Source organism: Trachinotus anak, unplaced genomic scaffold (genome assembly GCF_046630095.1).
Source record: "Trachinotus anak isolate AG129_WGS33_773 ecotype Australia unplaced genomic scaffold, CSIRO_AGI_Tana_v1 ptg000012l, whole genome shotgun sequence".
Classification (NCBI taxonomy): Eukaryota; Metazoa; Chordata; class Actinopteri; order Carangiformes; family Carangidae; genus Trachinotus; species Trachinotus anak.
Window position 1 is genome coordinate 26,464,566 of NW_027273863.1, and position 21,798 is coordinate 26,486,363.

At 41.3% G+C, this 21,798-nt stretch overlaps 1 protein-coding gene across 2 annotated transcripts in view; it reads right to left on the minus strand.

Moving 5' to 3' along the window:
* Positions 1–437: 437 nt before the first annotated feature.
* basp1 (brain abundant, membrane attached signal protein 1) overlaps positions 438–21,798 on the minus strand; it is a 47,677-nt gene continuing 26,316 nt past the window's right edge. Inside the window, exons 1-2 of one of the 2 annotated variants that reach the window (XM_071491371.1) lie at positions 11,916–11,934; positions 438–3,723 (exon numbers count right to left, since the gene is read on the minus strand). In XM_071491371.1, the coding sequence (XP_071347472.1) occupies positions 3,048–3,707 (660 nt within the window). In that variant the 5' untranslated portion in view covers positions 3,708–3,723; positions 11,916–11,934 and the 3' untranslated portion in view covers positions 438–3,047. Of the gene's footprint in view, positions 3,724–11,915; positions 11,935–21,798 lie in introns of those variants that run through there. The other variant, XM_071491370.1, reaches the window with a different exon arrangement.

Consider the following 21,798-nt stretch of genomic DNA (forward strand, 5'->3'; position numbering starts at 1 on the left):
TCTTTTATTGATCATTTAGTCAAAGAAATGTTTGAAGAAAACTACTGAAAAATGCCCAATACAGATCTTCAACTTGACCTTTTTTTCTGTGAGAGCAGCAGATTTTTTATTTACAGTGACACAGAAAAAAGAAATTTAAATCATCACATTTAAAAACCTGAAATCAGAGAGTGTTTGATTTCTGTAAGGTTTAGATATCAGTTCACATTGTATATTTTCACTAGAAATGATATTTACAGTGTTTTATACAGTTATGACACCTCTGTAGCATCTCTCTGCTTGTTTTGCTGATCCTTTTCTGTCTTGATCAATCATTTGGTCACAGTGGGAGCTCTGACCCTGATGTGTTCAGGTCTGCAGTTCAATCACATGTTCATGTTTTTCTCGTTGTGAGCTGCTGGAGTGCATGAGAAAGAAAATCAACTTGCACAAAATCCTCAAGTTTCAGTCAATTTCTTACATTTTATTACTGTTGCACCATTTATACAAGTACATATAATTTTGAATGCATCAATTTCCATATCATCTTTTTGTTAGTTTGAATGAAGGTGTGGTGTGGAAATAGCAGTGGTGAAGACATGGGATGAAAATATCAACTGTAGTTGCCATGGATGCAGACTGAGAAATTTTTTTTTTTCCACTTGACCAAAAAGACAGGACTACAGGTTCACCCAACCACGGACATGCAATTTACTGAGTCAAGAGAGGAAGTAGAAACCGAAACCAGGTGACACACGACGCCCTGCGAGTGTTTGTTTCTGCTACGGTTTGACAAGTGCTGGGAGGGAAACGTCGCGTGTCACGTGGCTGAAACTGAAAAGCTGGCAGATGGAAGGCTGAGATGAGTAAATATATAGACATATACCTACATGTATGCAAATGTGGAAGGTATGAAAGTACATTCACTGACACACTGTAGCTGGTACCTTAGTCCACTGGTTTTTACTGTGTGAAACACTTCATTTGCAAATGCAGATTGTCCCTTCATCAAGAGATGAGATCATAAAATATCACTGATGTTTCCTGTCCTTCAGTCTTTCCTTATTTCCTTTCTTTTCTTGGTCACTTCTTTCCTTCCTTTTTCTTCATTCCTTCTTTCCTTGCTTGTATAGCTCCTGTTCCTTCTTCCCTTCCTTTCATTGTTTCATAAAAGATTGAATTCTTTCTGTTTCTTCCACCACTGAATGCACATACACATATGTCATATATATATATTCCTGAAAAGTAAAGGAAAATGAATGAGGCATGGACATGACAAAATCAGAGGCCCTCCCTTTCATGTGCAAGGCTTTTCCATCCCATAATGAGAGCATGGTGTATGGTTGCCACAGAAACATGGACCATAGTAGATGGGGTGGTGTCCTGTCCTAAGTGGGATCAGGCTGCTAAAGACTTGAGAGTCACACTGATTCAAAATGTGGTAAAAGTGACTCGGGTAAAATGCCACCTGCAGATCATCTGGGCTGTTTTCACCGGCTTAGACACCGAACAGGTGAGGTTTGCTCCACAGGACAAACTGCGTCACTGATGTTCCTGCTGACACTTTATGCCAATAACAAAAGCTTAAAAAGTGTTTTATTCAGATTGTTTAGCTACATTTATCAACATTATTCTCTTGTTGTGGCACATTTAGTTTCACTTTGTCGACACAAGTAAATTTCAAGGTCAGGAAGCTCCAAGAGTCCATAATCTTAAAAGAGTGACAGAGTCCACGTCAGGAGGAGGTTGGGGTGGAAACATGATATATTTGATATTTTCATTAAGTCATTTCCAAATTTAATCCCAATTTGTATTTTCGGGGCTGAGCTAATATACTTTGCTGCTACTTGTTGACTCAAGCAGAATGTAGGACTGTTTCAGTGTGTCTGTCTTCTGGTATTTGTGACCTCTTCAAAAGACGAAGTCCTGAAGAGCCACTGGCTTCAGAGTCAGTTTAGTCTATTTATTCTGACCTCTCTGGTGATGCAGTAAACGTCACTCTCTTGGTATTCTAAGCAAGTTGAAACTATCTCTATGTCATGACTGCGAAGCCCATTTCACCCACGTCCGCAGTGGATATGTCTTTCAAAAACAAATCTTTCTCTTCAGGTTCGGACGTAGGATCAGAGATTTCCTTCTTTCTAAGAACATTGTAGACGTCTTTTCAGCGAGGCTTTGCAGATTTTTATAAGCATATTACAAATATTAAAAAACCTCTTAGTTCACTTACAATATACCTAAGGGCTTCAGTACAAAATCTAGAACCTTATCTGAAAAATTCCTATGACTGTTTTATATGTCTAAGAATGTGTTTCGCTCTGTAAAGCCAGCCTCCAAAATGTCCTAGAAAGCCTGAACATTCTCAGTCCTCACAACAAATGTTTAACCCCGAGAGGAAATTGGGTGGCAACAAAACCCAACAATACCGAAAAGCCAAGGGGGATGGGTTAAAAAAAGGACACAACCACAACTCCATGGCACCAGAAAGCTAGAAGTACCAGGCCAAAGCCGAGGACACAACACTCTGAAGAGGAGGATGAGTGGAAGGGGGGAGAGGTGAAGAGTGGACGGACTCAGTGGAAGTCCAGCTGGTAAAGTGATTTGTTGAACCCTCCACCTCCTTCCCTCACAACCTTTTCCCCAAATTTAGATTTTGTGATATCCACAGGGCAGAGGGTGCAGGTGAAAGTATGAGCGCAGGCCTCTGTGGGGCCCCGATGGGAGTCAGGTTAAACCTCTTGACCATATGAGGGAGAGGGATGATGGGTGTGGAATGGTGAAGCATATGGCCAACACAGACTCGTATCAAAGTTCAAATACTACAGCAGAAAAAAATAGAATAAAACATAACAATAATAATAGCAATAATCATCTGCAGCGGTGGGAAACTTCTCCAGGTGGTTGCTCCAGTCCTCCTCATCCAACACATCATCATCATTACAATTATTATTATTATTGTTATTATCATAATATGGGTGGGCTAGTTAATTTCATTTTCATTTTTTATCTTCATCGTCGTTGAGTTAGGTACTTTTTTTTTTTTTTCATTTCCGAAAAGAAGCTGTCCATTAATCTTGAACTGCTACGGTTTGATCCTTGCTTGGTGCCTCTGTGGCGTTCGCCTCCTTGGCAGGAGGGTCGGCGGCTGGTGTTGAACTAGGTGCAGCAGCGGCCTCCTTTGCTGGTGCGGGAGCTGCCGCCGCCGCCGCAGCCTCTGTGGGCTTGGGGTCAGGGGAGGCGGCGGGGGCCGCCTCGGCTTTGGCTGCTGGTGCCGCGGGGGCCTCAGTCTTTTTGGCGTCGGCCTCATCTTTGCTCTCGGCTGCCGGGGCGGGCGCCGCGGCCTTGACCTCAGGCTCCTTGGCGGCAGGGGCTGATTCTTTGGCCGGGGCAGGGGCGGCTGGTTTCTCCTCGGCCTTGGCGGGCTCTGCGCTCTTGGGCGCCTCTGTTTTCGGCTCAGCGTTGGCAGCAGGTTTCTCGGGCTCCTTTGCGGCGGGAGCTGCGTTCTTCTCCTCCTCTTTGGGCGCTGCAGCATCTCCCGCCGGCGCCTCCTTGGCCGCTGTGTCGTTTGCTACCTCCTTAGCATCAGTGGCAGCCTGGGCCTCATCTTTGTTGTCTTTTGGTGCTTCGCTCTCCTCAGCAGAGGCCCCCTCTGCTTTGGCATCCTTGTCTTTGGCCTTCTCATCATTTACATTGTATCCCTTCTTCTTTTTGCTGAGCTTGCCTCCCATTTTGGATCTCTGGTTTCTGAAAAGAGGGAAAATAAAGTTTAGTATTAAAGAAACAACTGTGAATTAATTCATTCAATAAGAAGAAAGTGCAACTGCAGGGAAGCTCATTCTACAAGAATAAAAAGTGTGAGCAAGAACCACAAAAATGAAGTCTTGAGTACATATGAAAGTCCTGACTGAAGTAAATGAAAGTGGCAGAGTAAGTGATGTTTCAAGCACTGCTCTTCCTCAGAGGATGACTGCTGATGAGGAGCAGCCTCTCTTTGCGGTCAAAAATTTATCAATGTCTTGCACCAGCAGCTTCTCAGCATGCAAAATCTGACATGTTCACATGAGCGTTCATAAGAGAGCAGACTGCAGAGAAATTATATGTAGCCACACATTTATGGAAAAAAAAACATCTCCTGTGTTGCATTTTTGATGAATGCTCTCAACCTGAACCACACTCTCCTCAGAGAGCCTGATACTTCTCTCTGTCAGATCAGGCGAAGCTTATTTAAACACGAGGAGGGAAACAGTGATGCGATCTTGAAGGTTGTGGAGAAAGAAGGTGAATAAAAACATCCCGAACTACAGAGACTCTCAGCACAGCTCGTTCCTCACCTCTCGGTTCAAGTGCTTCTAATTAAGAAGGCAGAAAAATGAGCCTCTGCTGCTGAAATGCCAAGAGCAAAAGGAAATTAAAATATGTGTTACTGAGACAACACTCCTATCAAGTAGCCTTTTAAGTTCCTCAGAGGTCTGCTGCAGTTGGCTAATTGAATTCACACCTCACAGACATGGTACTAATAGATTTTTAATACTTCTTACATGCTACTTATGTAGTGAATGAAACATGTGAAACTAAGATCCCATCCATTTCTGACCCTCCCCCCACCAGATATCTGGTGCTCAGCAAGGACTGGGCAATTGACGGAAAAACACATTCTCTCAACCTCTCACTGACTTAAATTTGCTCATGTTGGTTAAACTGAGTAACTATCCGGCCTTATATTGTGGGTTATTTACAACATGACAATGTTATTTATTTATTTAGTTTTTTATTGGTCTTTTGTTTATATTTTGAAAATTTAATTAACATTAACTTTTGGAATTTAAATACCATTATTTTGTACATTTTTGTTGGTGTCAGATTATTTATTACATAATTGTGATGAACACTGATTGGAGGGGCCCCCTGCCATTTTTTGCCAAGGGCCCCCAATAGATTCTAGAATCACCTCTGACTGAGCCTCAACCTGAGCAGCTTCTCCCTTTTTTTTTTTTTTTTTTTTTTTGAAACTACAAAAAAAAAATCTTCTTATGGATATCAATACTTAACATAAAATACTGAAACGTGTAAAATATGACACCTTCCAAAAAAAAAAAACAGGAGTGTTTATTGATGTAGATGGTTTTGGTTTTGAGGTGCCTGTTGCTGAGATGTCAGCCTCCCCCTTGGCACAATGGTGGCAGTTTAATAGAATTGAAAATACAACATTTAAAAATTTCAAAAGCAACATCTGTTTCCAGAATCAGAGTCCATCATATATTTTGCCTTTTATTAATAAACTCCACGTGAGTTGATTCAAATGTACTTTTAACAACAAACAAACAAATCAATGCAAACAAACAAAAAATGGTTGTGGATGGAGTGAGTCATGTAGAGCGGTGTATCATCAGCAAAGAATCTTTTTCTTTACATTAGATCTCTGTATTTCTGGGCTCTAAGAAAACATTTTATGATATTTTGTTCCTGACTGTAAGTTAGTTACTGAGCAGGTAGATAGCACCGTGTGTAGTCAGACAACACACACACACACTTGCAGATTCTTGGCTCTCTCCTTCAGCTTAGGCTTTTTTTCATGGATATCACCATCTGTCTACTCAATGGGGGAGAGGACTTCAATACCACAACATATCAGGCTTATTAGGAGCAAAGACTCAAGAACGGTACAATTTGTTGTTTGAAATGTGAAGTCTGTTTGTTGATGCTTAAAACTGCCAAAAAATAAGTTGGCAGTTTATTCTGCTCATGAGGAAGAGACAGAAATAAAAACATGCTATTTAAAATTCTGCCGTCTTAAAACAGTTGACAGTTTGACGAGGAAATACTTGAACTCTTAATTAACTGTCAATGAAAAGCAACAGTCTTAGTTTAATGAGTAAAATACAAAAAAGAGAATCATTGGATGTACAGTACATGTCAGATCTTTCATTCATTCAAAGATGTGCAGCAGTTCCTAAGAAAATAGCAAAAATATTAAAACTTGCGTAAAAAAAATTTTTAAGATCCTTTAAAAAATCTCAGATTGATGCCACAATGTAACAAATTTATACAAATACACAAATCAAATGAATCAAAATAGAAGTGCAGCTGCACACTTGAACTTAGATTTAAATTTTGTTTTGTAACATTTAAAAAAATCTTGCTACAACTTGTCCCAAATGCAGCTGCTCAACTTTTAATCTGACCTGCAGTTCTTGCTTTGCTTTCTCTTTCTTTATAGTTTTTCTTCTTATTGTTATGCACCAAAAAAATAAAGCAAATTCCTTGTATGTGAAAACCTACTAAACCCGATTCTGAGTCCTTTTGGTCAGAAAATGTTACATATGCATCTATTATGTTTTTTTTTTTTTTGTTGTTGTATTCTCATTCTCCACAGTTATTCCCTAATAAAATGAGCTATAATGTTATGAGCAATAAAAAGAACTTGAATGAGGCTGCTCCTCAGATGGTTTTGTAATGTACACATCTCAGAGTACAAATATTCTAAATTGGCCAATATTAATGTTGATCGGTGTTTACAAAAAAGTTACTGCAATAGTCAAAATCGCAATTAAATGAATGAAGATTGTGTAAAATGAAATGTGTTCAACACATCTTGAGATTATGCTTCATTTATGTGGTTGACACCAAAATCATGTGTAAATGTGAAATCTGTTAAAACTGCTCTGAGACCAGACCTGACCTGTTCCCCCCAAACAAACCAGACCACTGAGAGACTCTGCTGGCTACTCACAGATTCTCCCTGTCAATGGGACAGAGCCGGTGGTGAATCCACTCAAAATGCTAATCACCTCGTCACCGCTGACTGAATTACTCCACTATTCATGCAAGACTCTCCTGCACGTCCAAGCAGTCGGTATCTGCTGGGGTCGCCGTCCCTGCCGCAGCTTTATACGAGTCACAATGCTCTCTCTGCCACATCACATCATTTGACTCCCGACTTGTGCTGCCAGTACAATGACTCACAATCATCTGGGCAGACAATGGCTTTTTTTCAAGCACAGGCACGCTTTCTTGCTGCTGGGCGTGTGGTTTTAGTGTTTGAAGAGCTGGGGCAGGGCCGAGACAACCTGGGGAAAATGCTCTGGGTTGACACAAAAGACTTAATTTAACCTGCAAACTGCAGTCAGGGAGGCATAAAGGAAGTCAGCTATGAACCTCCAGCACCACTGCTTTCATGGTTGTAATCAGTGCTGAGAAGAATTAAAGTTTAGGTGGACATGTAGCTAACACAGCTGAGGTTAAATTCCTGGACCACACAGGTTTAAAGACTGAACGCAGCAACCCAAAGGTGCTCTCTCTTCATTCTCTTCACTTAATTTTCAATTAATGAAGCTAAATGGATTTCTTGACTTTTCAAATGGACCCGTAAGGATTTGGAATCAAGTGTCTCAATCCATTTCAACACAGTTTCATTGTATCGGCTGTAAAAAGTTAATCTGCCAACAGTGAAAATCCCTGATCTCAATCACTGTGAAATCTCTTCTTGTTCCCTGAGCAGAGCTCATCTCTGTTTCCAGATTTCATGAACTTGGTCAGGCTTAGATGTAAAGTCAATACACAGTAATAATGAAATTGTAAAAGTAAATTGTAACCATATTTACAGGAAATTTTTTTCAGAATGAATGAAACCTTTCACTAGCTGCAGTTGTGCAGTAAGCAAAGCAGTGAAATGAGTGTTGGACTGGGCAGACTGTGTAAAACTGCAAAAAATAAAAAAGATATATTAATTATTTTATTTTATTTTTTCATTTGATATTATCACATATCGGCCCAAGCCTCAAGGGTCAGTCTGACAGGTAAGATAACTAAGATAAATACACTGTAAAAACAGCCCTACTAAAAAGAAGGTAAATATTCTTAAATTTAATCAAATTATCTCAATTATATTGAGCAAAAAAAAAAAAAAAAAAGGCATAAAGCCAGTTTTGCTTGACTAGAATTCTTCAAACCAACAAAAAGCTCTAGCCACTGAAAAACCTTGATGGGCCTTAAAACTAGACAGAAAAACCTAAATTCAAGCAAATAGATCAACAAAGTGTTGTCTGGGATATAATGTTACACTAATAACATTGTTTGCAGATTTATTTTTTTTTGACAAACAATAAGACTTATTTCCTGGAAGCAAGGCTGTTTTATTTCTTTGAAATTCCCACATTTTTTGCAGTGTAACCTTTCCTCAAACCCCAAACCAGTGGTCCTCAGGTTGCCTCTCAGTCAGGATGTTGGTCCCTGGGTCACAATCAGTAACTTATTGCTGACCTGCAGCAGTTTAACTTGTCCCTTTGTTCTGCAGGTGTTGGGGTTACAGATGTGGCACACATCTGTCTGACTGGACCTGCACTCACACTGTTCTTCTTTATCTTTACAGGCCTCAGTGAAAACTCCGAGCATCTTCAAGGTCCATTTATTTTTCCTGAGAGTGCACATACGCATGATTAACACCACCTGCACTTTTTCCTCCTGTTTTTTTTTTTTTTTTTTTTTTTTTTCCACTGTGTTCAGCGGTTGTCTCCCTTAACCGCCGGCTCTCTCTTCCCTCAACCCTGCTGAGTTAACAAAACACATGATTGATCACTCGTTGCGTTGAGTAAAGAGTATTTATACAACGTTATTAATCGACGATCAAATCCGTGTCTGCCGAGCCAGAAGGTGGCAAAGCGTTTTAAGATGAGCAAAATTCCCTGAAGGAGCAGATGGCTGAGTACTCCTCAGATTTTTTTTTCTCAAACTCTCACTCTTCCTGGCGAGTCATCTGTCACACCCACACGCCGACGCCACTTTTCCCCCGTCTACCAGACACACCGCTCGACTCCCACTTTGCTCCTCTCTGCAATAATCCCTCCATCATCACTCCTCGCCTCCCCTCCACGTCTCTGCTCTTGTCTGCTTCACCTACAGTGTTTTCTGTCCTGAGTGTGTAATTTCAATCCTCCTCTGCAGCTACTTATATTTTCTTTGGCACATCTAATTTCGTCTTCCTCCACCTGGGATTGTTTTTCTCCTTCTGTTTCCGTCTGAGTGTGCACTTTCACTGTCTTTCCTCTCAGCTGGATCATCGTCTTCTGTTATAATTACATGATGTTAACGCTGCTATGATTGTAGATTTTTCACTAGATTGAAGCTACCAATGTTTTTTTATTGCCCGACTGTGTATGAAACAAGAAACGGGCCCACAGGTCGTCTGTAAGCAGGTCACTATGACCCATAGTCAGGATCTGTTGCTAGGCGACATCTAGTGGTCGTAGTGATGATGACAGGAGCAAAGGGGAAAGTGCGGTGACGTAGTTTATAGAGCGACAAAGTCCACGTCAGGAGGAGGTTGGGTGGATGAATATGACCCAGGAGAGCGGTGTTCGATTCCCATGTGACAGGAGCAGTTGATGTTGTTTCTATTATCCATGACCGTTCACTGTAATTACAGTTACCATGACAACAAAGATCGTCTGATGTTGAGGAAGTACTTATTTTAACCCAAATCACCATCTTTTCCTAAACCTAAACAAAACATGACAATTATTATAGTAACCATGGCGACGAAGGTAGGTACGCTGCTCTTGGTACAGCACGTATTTATTCTTGTAACAATGACAACCAGGGTCTGGTACGCATGCCACAGTAGCTCCTATGGGGTTGTTGGTTGTTGAGGGTGGAGGACTGGTTGACTCATGGTTAAGTCAGCAGAGACTCGCTGGCTGGTGTTAAAATGGTAAAGTTGTATTTGTTGTGTATGAGTTTTTAGGATCAGTGATTGGACGTTTCTTAAAGCAAACGTAGCTGGGGTTCTATTTGAGACACAGACCACGTCTTTGTAGGTTTAATTTGCTTTTACTGAAGTTTTATTTTCAGTCAGATGTTGGAAACGATCCATTACACACACATCTATGAGGAAAATGAACAGAATTTAACTTGTGCATGATGCTGTGTGTTAAATATTTTTCGCTCATTACTGTAATTAAGGTCTGATAATTGTGTTTAAAACATCACAATTAAATCATCCCTGCACAGACACTTCATTCTCTTTATAAATATTTGATCTCTGTTTCCTCGCAGCACGTTTTTGTGGGTCACATTGTAATCCCTGTCTCCTGTCCCTCTGGTCAGACAGATGGAGGTCTCCAGGAGGTCCCGGGGTCTCAGTAAATCCCCTCGCCTCAGAGCAGTGGCGAGCCCAGCCTGGCTGGTGCTGTGTTCTTCCTGCCATCCAAGATGACGTGTTAAAGGTTAAAGCTGTCACTATCCGACTCCCCGTCCAGCTCGGACACAGTCATTTGCGTTTTCACGTCCGTCGGAAAATTGACTTGACAGCAGCGAGTGGGAGAAGCTGCTGGAGCACTGAGGCAACAGCACAGATCAGGAAGCTTTTTATTCTGACTCTCGCATCGGTATGAAATAAATGTATTAATATTGAACCTATTACAATAACTTCCTGTTCCTTTTGTATTTTCCTGTATGTACTGATATTTGTGTGACCATGAACATTGGTTGTGAGATTTCTTAGGATAATTTTATATAATTATATTGTGAACACTCACCTACATCACCCTATATCTCCACAGCTAAAAAAAATAGTACAAACAATATTAATAATCAGAAACAGCACAGTACAAAAAGATAAATTTATCAGCTTTGGGATTTATGATGTTTTCAGGAACAAATCCAGGGGTCCTGAGAGTTGATTCATTTGAAACCTGGACATTAGTTTGATCCACTGCTCAGATGATGAGGGTCTAACTTTTATCTATTATCTCCAGATCTTTGATCAGCAGCAAACATAAATTTCCTCTCCCAAGATTTTTTCTACTCTCGACCTCGACTGGAAACGATCTAGCTCTGATGATACAGTTTCTCTTTTCATCCTCCATCACCACATTGTTAGGCTTGTGTATTCACAACTGTTGATGTGACAGCGGCCTTCAAGAGCATGACGGCATCAGAAACTGAACAGATACTGCCTTAGAAATACACTGGTGAAAAATCATTTTGGCTGATGACACGGTTTGATTTTTTGATTTTTCCTATAAAACTGACACTGTGGATATACATGGTTTTCACAGGACACTGACAGAGATAGCATCACATTCAGACTCCAGCCTGGGACTATAAACAACACGGATTCACCTCCAGTGTCACACTGACCTCCATTTTAAAACAGCTCTGCCTTATCAGACTGTTAGTGAACTGATCTCCAGCCACAGCGAGCTGCTGCAGCTGCTGCAGCTCTCAGCTTCAACCTGGCTCCAGTGGATTTAGACTCTGTCAGTCCTCAGTCTCTCACTTCTTCACCGTGACCTCCGTGACAGCAGCCATCAGATTAGTAACACAACTACAAAGCTTCACATAGATGTGTTTTTTAAGCCTGCACACCTGCGTGAGGCTGTTTTATCACATACGTTCGTTATTTCTGCACGTTTTAATAAGCAGAATACCTGAACAAATGACAGGTGTGTATAATACACACAGGTAAGGTGTAAGGTAATCCTGGGGGGGGTTTATCTGTGTTATGATCACACATTTCTGAAATCTGTAAACCCCTGACAACCTATTTCCCCATGTCTAATCTCTTTAATTAACAACCATGTGCTAATGTTATTATCCTGCATATCCTGTCACAGCAAAACTAATGTCGAGCTTATTAGTCCTAAAATGAAATCATCGCCACTTTTGCCTAATTAAATCTGTAATATGGAAAAGTAATAGACACAGAAGTGACAGAGTTCTTGTTGTGTCAGGGCAGTAAACAGGTACATCACATACACCGGGCACGAGCAGAACGCCTGCTCTGCATTTGGTTGCTTAGTTGCAGAAAATGGTACAAAGGAGGAAAAGCAAACAGAACCAGAGCTTTGTTAGCTCTATAAAATTTAGATTTTAACTTTTAACAGCTGCGAGTAAAGGAAACAAGGTCAGCGACGCTTGTAATTTGCTGTACATGTTACCTTCACCACTGGTAGTCGAGGCCAATGCCGTTTGTTTTTGTCCAGAAAAGGGTCACATGATCCGTCCTGAAAACCCAATAGAACCCAATCAGGAAGTGAATGTGGGTGTTTGTGTCCATGTTTCCATAAGTCTCCATTTTGACAAATGTAAATTTAGCAAAAGTGAAAACATGAGTGTGGATGTTATTTGTGTCAGATTGAAGTTGTGGTTAGCCTAGCTTAGCATAAAGACTGGAGGCATGGGGTATGTCAGTTAGCCTAGCTCTGTCGAAAGTTAAAAAATACACCTACCAACACCTGTGAAGCTGATGTTAATGGTAGATGACACTCAGGTGGTTGTAGTTTGGAACTATTTCTTGATCAACAGCTTATCCATCCACCCAGCACTTCTTTGCAGCAGCTGGGCTTCATAGCTCAGGTTGCCAGATACTGTATGATCACTGAGTTTTCTTGAATTTTCTTGATTTGACCAAACAAGGCAACCGCACTGTGAGACTTCAGGAAGCAGCTCACAGTTACTGCACCTCACACTGACCTGTCCTTCTGTAAAGTGAGTCTAAATAAATGGATGTGATAATAATAATATATAAGAGCGGTGAGGTGTGAAGGAATCGAGTGGTTGAGTAGTTCAGGTGAAGTATCTGGCCTGTGTGCTCCCAACATGAGTGTGACACGATAATTCATAACACAGGCCTGAGCGCTTCCTCCCGCTGCCGTTCAGCTGGCTGATTTACAACGAGTCTGTTTCTCCAAACTGCAGCAGGCGAGTGCAGGGAAACTGGAGCAGAAAATCTGGCCCAATCGCACACACAAACACACACACACATGAAAACGTCCACACCAGCTCTCTACACTGAGTTGGAAGAACCAGGGTGGAGCAGAGGATGCTGGGAGTTGGGAGCTCGCAGTCAGAGGGGGCCGATTTGAGACATTCAAGTAGCTGAAGTGACAGATCCAGGAGTCCATGACCAAGGTTTAGGGAGGCGAGATTCTCACATTGTGCTGGTCTGACTTTCCCACAGTAGTTTGCTATTTTAAAACGCAGCGCTCCAAACTTTGGCAAGCCTTACGACATCAGAGCCAAAGATGATGCAAAAGTATTTTCTTCCACTGTTCCCACCACATATTCTACACTTTCATTTCAGCCTAAAAACACAGAGCTGCTGGTGAAATTCATGATACAGTAGCAGGCACAAAGATAGCACTGCTATTTCTGTCCAACAGCAAACACGGAGTCTCCAGCAGCTTCCAGCTGTGAGAGGCGGATTTCATCTGTGTGTAAGGAGAATCAGGGAACTTGGAAGTTTACATTTTTGCCTCAAAAGTAAGACTACATTACCCATGAAGCCTTTCTGCAGAGTACAATCCCTCTCCACTCTGAAGGTTTTAAGGACCAAAAGGAGGCTGAGTTAATGTCAGCCAATTTGAAGCAGGTAAAAAAAAATTAAAATTAAAAAGTTTCTTGACTTGAAGATCAGATTTTACAGGAATCTGCTGGATAAAAGCAACAAGCTCTCTTGTTTTCCTTTGGCTGCTAATTAATTAAATTTGAACTAGCAAATGAGTAGACTGCACCAAATTCATTCAACAGGAAAATCTTTTTCTTAAATAATATCACTACACATACAATAGTAGAATCCAGTTTGGATCCAGATCAGGATTTTCAAGATCATGATCTTGAACCGCCAACCCAGGAGTCAGCGACCAACCCAGGTTTCATGACAATTGACCAGATACTTGATCAGATACTTTACTGAAACAAACTGACCAACTGCTCGTCTGAGGCTACGTCCACACTGCTACGTTTTAGTTTTAAAACTCAGATTTTATTCATATAAATATAGAACTTTAGCTTGTTTTCAGTGCACATCTAGCTTTTCTACTATAATGTCAAATGTTTTGACAGCTGCTTCCTGTTTTGACCACAAAGTTTTATTTTTGAGTGATTATTTATTTCATCAAGCTGAATTTTTAATCGTGAATCTGGACGGTTGTTGTGTTTTTTATACTGAAGCAGGAAGCGATCTAAACAAAGTCATCACTTTGTTCTGGAGAGCAGTCTAATTACCCAGAGTACACAGAGACTGCCCACTGCTTATTTTGGCCTCAGGCTGAACACACACACACACACACACACACACACACACAACCATGTGCACTGGAACAAGCACTAAACACAGGCATGAATAAACACACACATTCATTTGGTGTTTAGAGGATCAATCCTCAAATTGACAGAGCTTGAGAAAACTCCAGGGATGGAAATGGTTATTGATTGGCCACAGAGAGCCGCTGTGTGTTCAGCTGCTGCTTACGAGTCTGCGGACGCACTCGGCGGGAATAAAAGCCAGCAAGGAGCTTTGAGTCGCTTCTTACTCAGACGTTTATTACCGAATGCAAAATCGCTCCGATGCTTTGTCGGCTGCAGAGGAAACCGCCGGCAGACAAAACAAAACAGGGAAGTGAAAGGGATTACGTCCACCTCTGTGGATTTGGTGGCATTTCAGTCTCAAGTCCTCCTCTCCTTAGACGCTCACATGACCTCCATGTCTGCAAAGCTGGCTGAAGTTTGTCTGGATGGAAAGTAACACACATTACAAACTGTTTGGCTGCAGATTTCTGTATGGAAACTACTGGAATGGACATGGAAGTTCATTTATGACTGAGGAAACAGTAGATTAAAGGGTAAAAACTGCATTTTAAGTAAATTTTTAAGAAATAAAAGAAGAGTGTTTGAATTTTATGTCTGAATGCTTTGAAGTTTTTCCATGTTGAGGTAATAAAGAAAGCGAATAAACCATCAGATTGCTGTAAAAACCTTTTCTTCCTGCTGAAGTCTCTGCTCGCCAACCTGTGATACGTTTGTCACTCTATCCTGATTTATTGTGTAACGGAGCGAAGCCTCTGGCCTTGTTTCGCTTTTAAAACGATGAAAAGATTTTGTTGTCGTCTGACATATCCAGGTCAAACTCTCGGGCTCTGTTAAGTGATGGAACAGGTGCTATCAAAGCTTCAGCGAAACACTCACAGTTCACTCAGTTACAGACGTTTATCAGTCAACAGCAGCTGATGGAACCACAGCCGTGTCAGTTAGATATCTACGGGAGGTTTAAAAAGGTTTTAATAAAGGCTAATAATTATCATAAAAGTTTTCAGAGGAGAGATGTATTGTCTAAATGACGTAGTTTTTAATTTTTTTTAATCAAATGCAGACGACAAACAATAAGAAAAAGCCTAATGTGCATAAGAGTGTGGACTATCAAGGGCCTGAATGTCACCTGCACATGAAAACACACCTGGTCACTTCTCTTCGGTTACTTGCAAAGACAGTGGATTCCATTGCTGTGATTAATGTGACTGATTGGACTTGTCAGATGCATTCGCTGCCTCAGCTCTGTTTCCTCAGACCAATAAAAGACTCAGGGAGAACAGGGACAAAAGCAGCGGCTTGCCAGTGGACCCCAAGGCCCGTTTGGTATTTACAGGGTCCCAAACCTGCCGCCTCTGCTGAAAACAGCAGCCTGAGCCAGACAGTCCTGTCTGAGCCTCCAGCCTCAGAGGAGCTCTGTCGGATTTGTTTTTTCTTTCTGGATTAATGCTAATGTGTCCGTCCTGTTTCTTGATGTAGTAGTCTAATAACTGAATTCACTGGCATCCATTGGTATGACTGAACCTGAGACTCATCAGCTGTTCATGCGAAGAGCCTCAGGTGGATCAGCCCTCATGACAACTGTACTGGGAGCTCCGTGATCTGCAGGGACCGAGCTTCGGTCTGTATCCCAGTGAATAGCTGTGTGAAGGGGCATGAACTGACTCGCCCAGCAGGTCATCTGGGACATGACGCAAATATAATGAAGTCTAATGGCTGTCACAACCTGTTGGAGGGGTTGGATGTGACCGAGCTGAACACGACCTGAACCGTACACTGTTAAACCTGAACCTGAAATCTTGTGACCAATCAACACACTACTACTTTCCTGTTGTATTGGCTGAAATGTTTTCAAGTCACATGGAGATTTAGATACATTTAATCACAGAGCAAGATCATTTTTTATCTTCCCATGCTACAAGTCCAGAGGAAACAGGAATGATATATATTTTTTCTTTATTACGTTCGTTAAGTTAAGTTCAAATTATTATAACCAATAGAATTGATGGTTAAAACTATGAAAGGTCCCATTTGTGTGTTTTTATCTGAAGTCTCCATCAGAAGATATATTTGTGGTTTTAAGAACCAAAAACCATCTCAGTGTAGTTTTACGTCTCCTCTCTCAGGCTTCTCTTTGGTCAGGTCATTCAGCCAATCAGAAGAGAAGATCTGAGTCTCTCTTCTGACTGGCTTTTGGCTGAGTGATCTAAAATATAGCAGATTTCAGATAAACACTCAGAGAAACCAAATCCTGCAAGGTTGGATGGTGGGTCACGGTGGGCGGGGCTTGGGGCGTGGCTGAGGGTGGTGACTGCTTTGTTGTGACATCACAAAGTTCCAGAAGTCCTGATGGCTGGTTTTAAGGCTCAGTTTCTGAATACAGGCTGTGTGCATTTCTCTGTGGACTGAGGCTTTGATTCTTTCACAGTATTAATATAGAACCTAGACCTGCTTTATAATCACAAACACATGGACATCTGCCTTTAGACTGTGTGGAGCTTTAAATATATCTATGAGTCTGTGAATAAAGTTAAATGGTAACTGGACCTTGTAGATCTATAAAACACTTGACCAATCCACAATGTTTGGGGGTATATTGTTACATTATGCACATTGATTTGCCCCGTCTGCCTTGTTCAAACATCAGCCCATGTTAGATAAGACTTTAATGATTTAACAGTTGAGAGAGCTGTGAGGGGGCCTCAGAGGTGACAGGCGTCTTCAATACGTCTTCAGAAATATGCACAGTGACACATTGACTTCTGAGTTCTTTATGAATTGCATGAATACTGCAAATCGACCCAACATTGAACCTGAAACGCTCAACACATTCCTGATGGATGTGGCAGTGACAGAGAAGCTTGTATAGGATCCATAATCAGCCTCACAGGGTTCCTCCTGTGTTCTCTGAAGGTTTGTGATTTCAAGTCATGAGCTCAGGTGTGAGCTTTTGTTTGAGCTCCTCACACCTGATCCAGGTCATGCTGATTACAGAGAGTAGAAATAGATCCTCCTAAACAAAGCTGGCATGAATATATATATATATATCAAAGCTGCGTGTGGAGAGGCTGTCCTGGGTTTCTCTGTACACGCAGCATGCAGGAAGCATTTTGGGGTCTGGTTGTTGTTTCTTCTTTTCACAGCAGCTGTGCAGTGTCAGCATGGGTTCATTCTTGTTTGTGAGAGATGAAAATCCACAAATCTAAAGTCCTTGTTTTGCCAAATGATGCTTCAGTGACATTTTAGATTACAAAAAGTTCCCCACTTCATATTTTTAGTCCAGAAAAAAGCCCGAGGTGACATTTTCAAATGCTTCTTTTGTCAAACCAACAGTCCACAACTGAAGATCATCAGGCATTTATCATATTTCCTAGTTCTCTCAAACCTTGTGTTTTCAGTGTAAAACACTAATGAATGCGAATGCCTGTGTGGTTTGGTTACATACATGTTTAAAGTGAAAGCATGGACTGGGATAAAACTCATGTAGGTTAAAGAACAAGTGGACTTCAGCAGAACCAGAAACCTTTAGAGACTGAGATACTGCCACTGAGAAGCTTCACGTCCAAAATCAAGACAGATTTAGATATTAGAAACATTTCTGAACTCAAAACCTCAGGAGAATGAGCAGATTGGGAAAAATTGAAGTTCAAGTGTGAATCCAGGTTATAACTATGATGCAGGTCTAGGTTTCTGACTGCACTTGGACAGATTTAAAATAAGTATAAAACAACTCCCAGTGCAGATTTAGTCCAGGCTTGCTTCAACATCTGCTCCTGGATATTTGCCATCCCGAGCTGCTGAGAAGGCTGATGAGGCGTTTAGTAACAATTTGTGGCAGACGTTTCTCAACAAGTCGTCCCCAAATCTGTCTTTCTGGGTCATATCAGCTTCACACTTTAAGTCCTTTTAGACAAACACAGAAGCACACTTCTAATCCAATCACCTCCAACATCTGTTCAAAGCAGTGGGACAGAAGAGAAGCTGCACATAGTGAGCAAGGAAATTGAAGTCGGGGAGCACGACCCCCCCCCCCCATGTTGGCTCTAAGCATCACACACACTTGTAATTACAGCTTTAAAACGACATGAAGCTCCATCTCTTTCCCTTGTTTCTGAAGGAAGCGGCGTCCTGTGTGCACTGCAGCCACAGCTCTGCCACCTGTTACTGACCCATACAGCAGAAAGAGAAGATAAGACGAGGCGACACAGGAGAACAAACATGAACTTCACAGGTAAATATCTAACTTATCCACATGGAGCGGAAGTTCAGGCTGTGACGGCAAACAGGTTGGAGGTTACACAGAGTGCACGAGGCGTCATCTTTATCTATAGCAATGCCACATATGCATATATTCTTTATTTTGGCTCCTCCAGGTCATTCAGTGTTGAGCAGAGCATATTTTACATTGCATAGTTTGAGTAAAAACAGGTGGACCTATATCTACATGGCCAGGCCAGTTAATTTATATAGTACCATTCAGACACAAGGGAGTTCAAAGTGCTTTACATAGGTGTGGAAAAGCAAATTTGATAAATAAAATAAAAATATAATATTTAAAAGAAGTGCTGCAGTGATAAAAGGCAATAATACAGTGAATGACGTGATTTATTGGTGAGTCATTACTTTCACGCCCACAGTGGGACATTTGTTCAACAGATATCTAAAGATACGAATGTTTAACACAGCTCCTAAGACGCTTTGATTTGCAAGTTCAATCTGGGCTAAATTTGGTGTTTGAAGTGTTTCTGGTTTCTTACTTGCATCTAATGCTGTTTGGACAGAAGTGAAATGACCACATTTCATTAGGAGGCAGCAGGAAGTGAGCCGTCTAATTGGCCTGTTCATTATGGGGCTTTCAGACAGACAGCCCCACCTTCTCAGTGAGGGAGGTCAGAGCTTCCAGGCCCAGTTTTCAATATTCTTTTTCACATTATATGCAAAAACCCACATTAAACAAAATATTCATACTCTATTCATAAATAATCATACCAGAGGATTTTTACATCATTAAAACTGTCAAATTTAATGTTAAATTAACCTGGTCTGCCCACACCATTGATTTCTAAAGCTATGACATAAATTCTTTATCCATTGTACATAAAATATTTCTGTAACCTGATGTCTGTTACGATGGATGAATGGTTTTATATCTTTTGACTCCAGCATTTACTGCTATGAGATGGTGTGTAATGTACAGTAGAGCATCGCAGAAACCTCCACACATGCTCGACCTTGATGCAACAAGCTATGAGATCTTATCCTAAACTGTCTTTGACTCTCATTTAAAACTAACAGATGCAGTAAATGATGCACATTGCACAGTTTTCCCTCGACAAACGTCTTTCACTTGAAAAACATGTCCTGCTTTTTCTTGCAGCAATGAACCAATCACAATCCACCCTAAACAAAACTACATGTAGTTACTGGAATTCGGTGCCTGTTCAATGCTTTGATTTGGGTTTTTGCACATAGGCTCAGTATAACCCCAGACGAGCATTAACATGCACATCCACAGCCTCACAGTTCAGCTACAGCCAACTTTACAAGCATCTTCTCTATTGGTACACTCTCATTTAACTTAATGCAATAATGGGCTGTTGTTTGGCAGACGACCATTTTCTGCTTTGTCAACCTGCCAAAAAAGTGCATGTAATGAAAACAGTACATGCAAAGAAAAATGAAGCTCAAAAGTTTCCAACATTTCTCTTTTTCAATCCAGAAAAACATTTCGTCCATGATGCACTGAGGCATCAAGTTTTTAAGGAGACAAGAAAGAGGATTGATGGTGAAACCATCTGTGGGATTTTCAGTTGAAGCCCGGTGTACATGTGGGATAACAGCTTCTTTTACTAATCCTAAACTGGTTTGATTCTGTAAACTCACCAACTCACTTTATCAGTCAAGCTTACTTTTCCCACTTCCTGTGTTGTGTTGACGGATCTCCAATTCAGTGTGCAATGGCCATGAAGTTCCTCTAATGCCCATTATAACCCCAACTTCTTACTAAAAATGCAAATGCATCATAGTCTCATTGGTCTCAAAGTCTAATTTCACTTCTGCTAATGTGCCTGTAAGTGGTGGTGGTGTTAAAGTGACTGCTCCAGAAAGAGGATATTAAGGTTTTAAAAAAAGAGGAGGACGATCATTTACTGGCCAACATCTCATCTGTCAACATCATCCCAGCTTCACCTCTTGCACAGACATTTTTCTGGCGTCAAACACGTTTTGGGATGTTTAATCAGATTTAAAGCTACAGTTATTGATTTTGTGGTCATTAGGACACAGATGGACTTTGAAACAAGCTAAAAGACATACAGATTTGACATATTATCACCCTTTTTAAATTTCTTAGGGCTAATGTTTTAGCCAGTAGCTGCGTACTTCCATGCCCAGCAGACACAGAGCAACACGATCACCACACAGGAGCAGTGTTGGTGTCCATTTACTCTTTTTTAGCTCTAGTTTGGTCTCCAACAACCCTTGAGAGGCTGGACATGCTCAGTGGGTTTATCAGCTGCCTGTCCCTGCTGCTGGAAAGGGTTTTTCTGAGAACACTGCACAACAGAATAAATGTGCTGGAAAACCTTTGTCCAAGTGCAGCTGAGAACTTTTCTTTTTTTATGTATGTGCCCCCCCCCCCCGTCATTTCCTCTCAGCTCCTACTGTTTCCTAACAAATTAAGGAAAAATGTCCCCACCCGTACCAAAAAAGTGTTTTGTTTTTTGGTTTTTTTACTGTGCGTAGTAGTTGCACAGGCCTTGGAGCAAAAACGAGCTGCGGTCTCACTAACACGCGCAGACACCGTGCAGTTTCAGGCTGCGTCCACACTAACACACCTGAAAACAGTGTACAGTGAGCATGTGCGAGCCGGTGCAAACAGGAAGCAGATTGTCTACTCTCAGTTGCAGAACATACTACAAGTGAGGAACAGCAAAGGCAGTTGTTGCGTTAATGTGCAGAATTTCACTGCACAACAGCTGCTGACAAAGACAACAAGGCCAGCGACACTTGTAATTCATCATCCATGTTGCTTTCACCGCTGGTAGTTGGGATGTTTATCTGATGAGATCCCAAACAGGGAGCGATGACAGCACAACCCTGGAGTTTTCAAACTAAAACGATGTCAGGAGCGTTTCCAAAACCCTGCAGTAGTGTGGACGGGAGGCAGATGAGTTTTAAAATGAAAATGTAGCAGCGGGGACGTAGCCGTCAAGAATTTTGTACATACAATAAGTCTGAAGTAATAAACCACAAATCAACTGGCACAGGTTGAACATGAGGTTTTCTGGGTCAGTATAAAAGCTGTGATGTATCACAGTGAGGAGGCACAGTCACAACAACCCCAACTCAACCTCAGGATCTGAACACACTTATTACCTCAAGTGTTCATTGTAAAGGTGTTCTCACAACATTTGAACGACACTGTGCTTTTACATGTTGGGATAACACACATTTCAGGGTGCGCTCGCTTTCAGCTTCACCTCCAAATAACGTCAGTTAATTTAGATAATGACGGTGAAGTGGCCACTTGTGCTGCCGCATCCTCAGCAATCAGTCAGGTGAATAAAATGTTTTTAGAAACAATAAAAAACGAACCAAATGAATATTCTTTGAAGCATCCGGTGGTGTACATTTCAGAAGCATTTCCACCTCACAGACAAACGAATCAAATTAATGTGTGTTGGTGTCAGTCTGGGTATCTGTGCTCTTGTATTTCTATCTTTGTGAAATCTA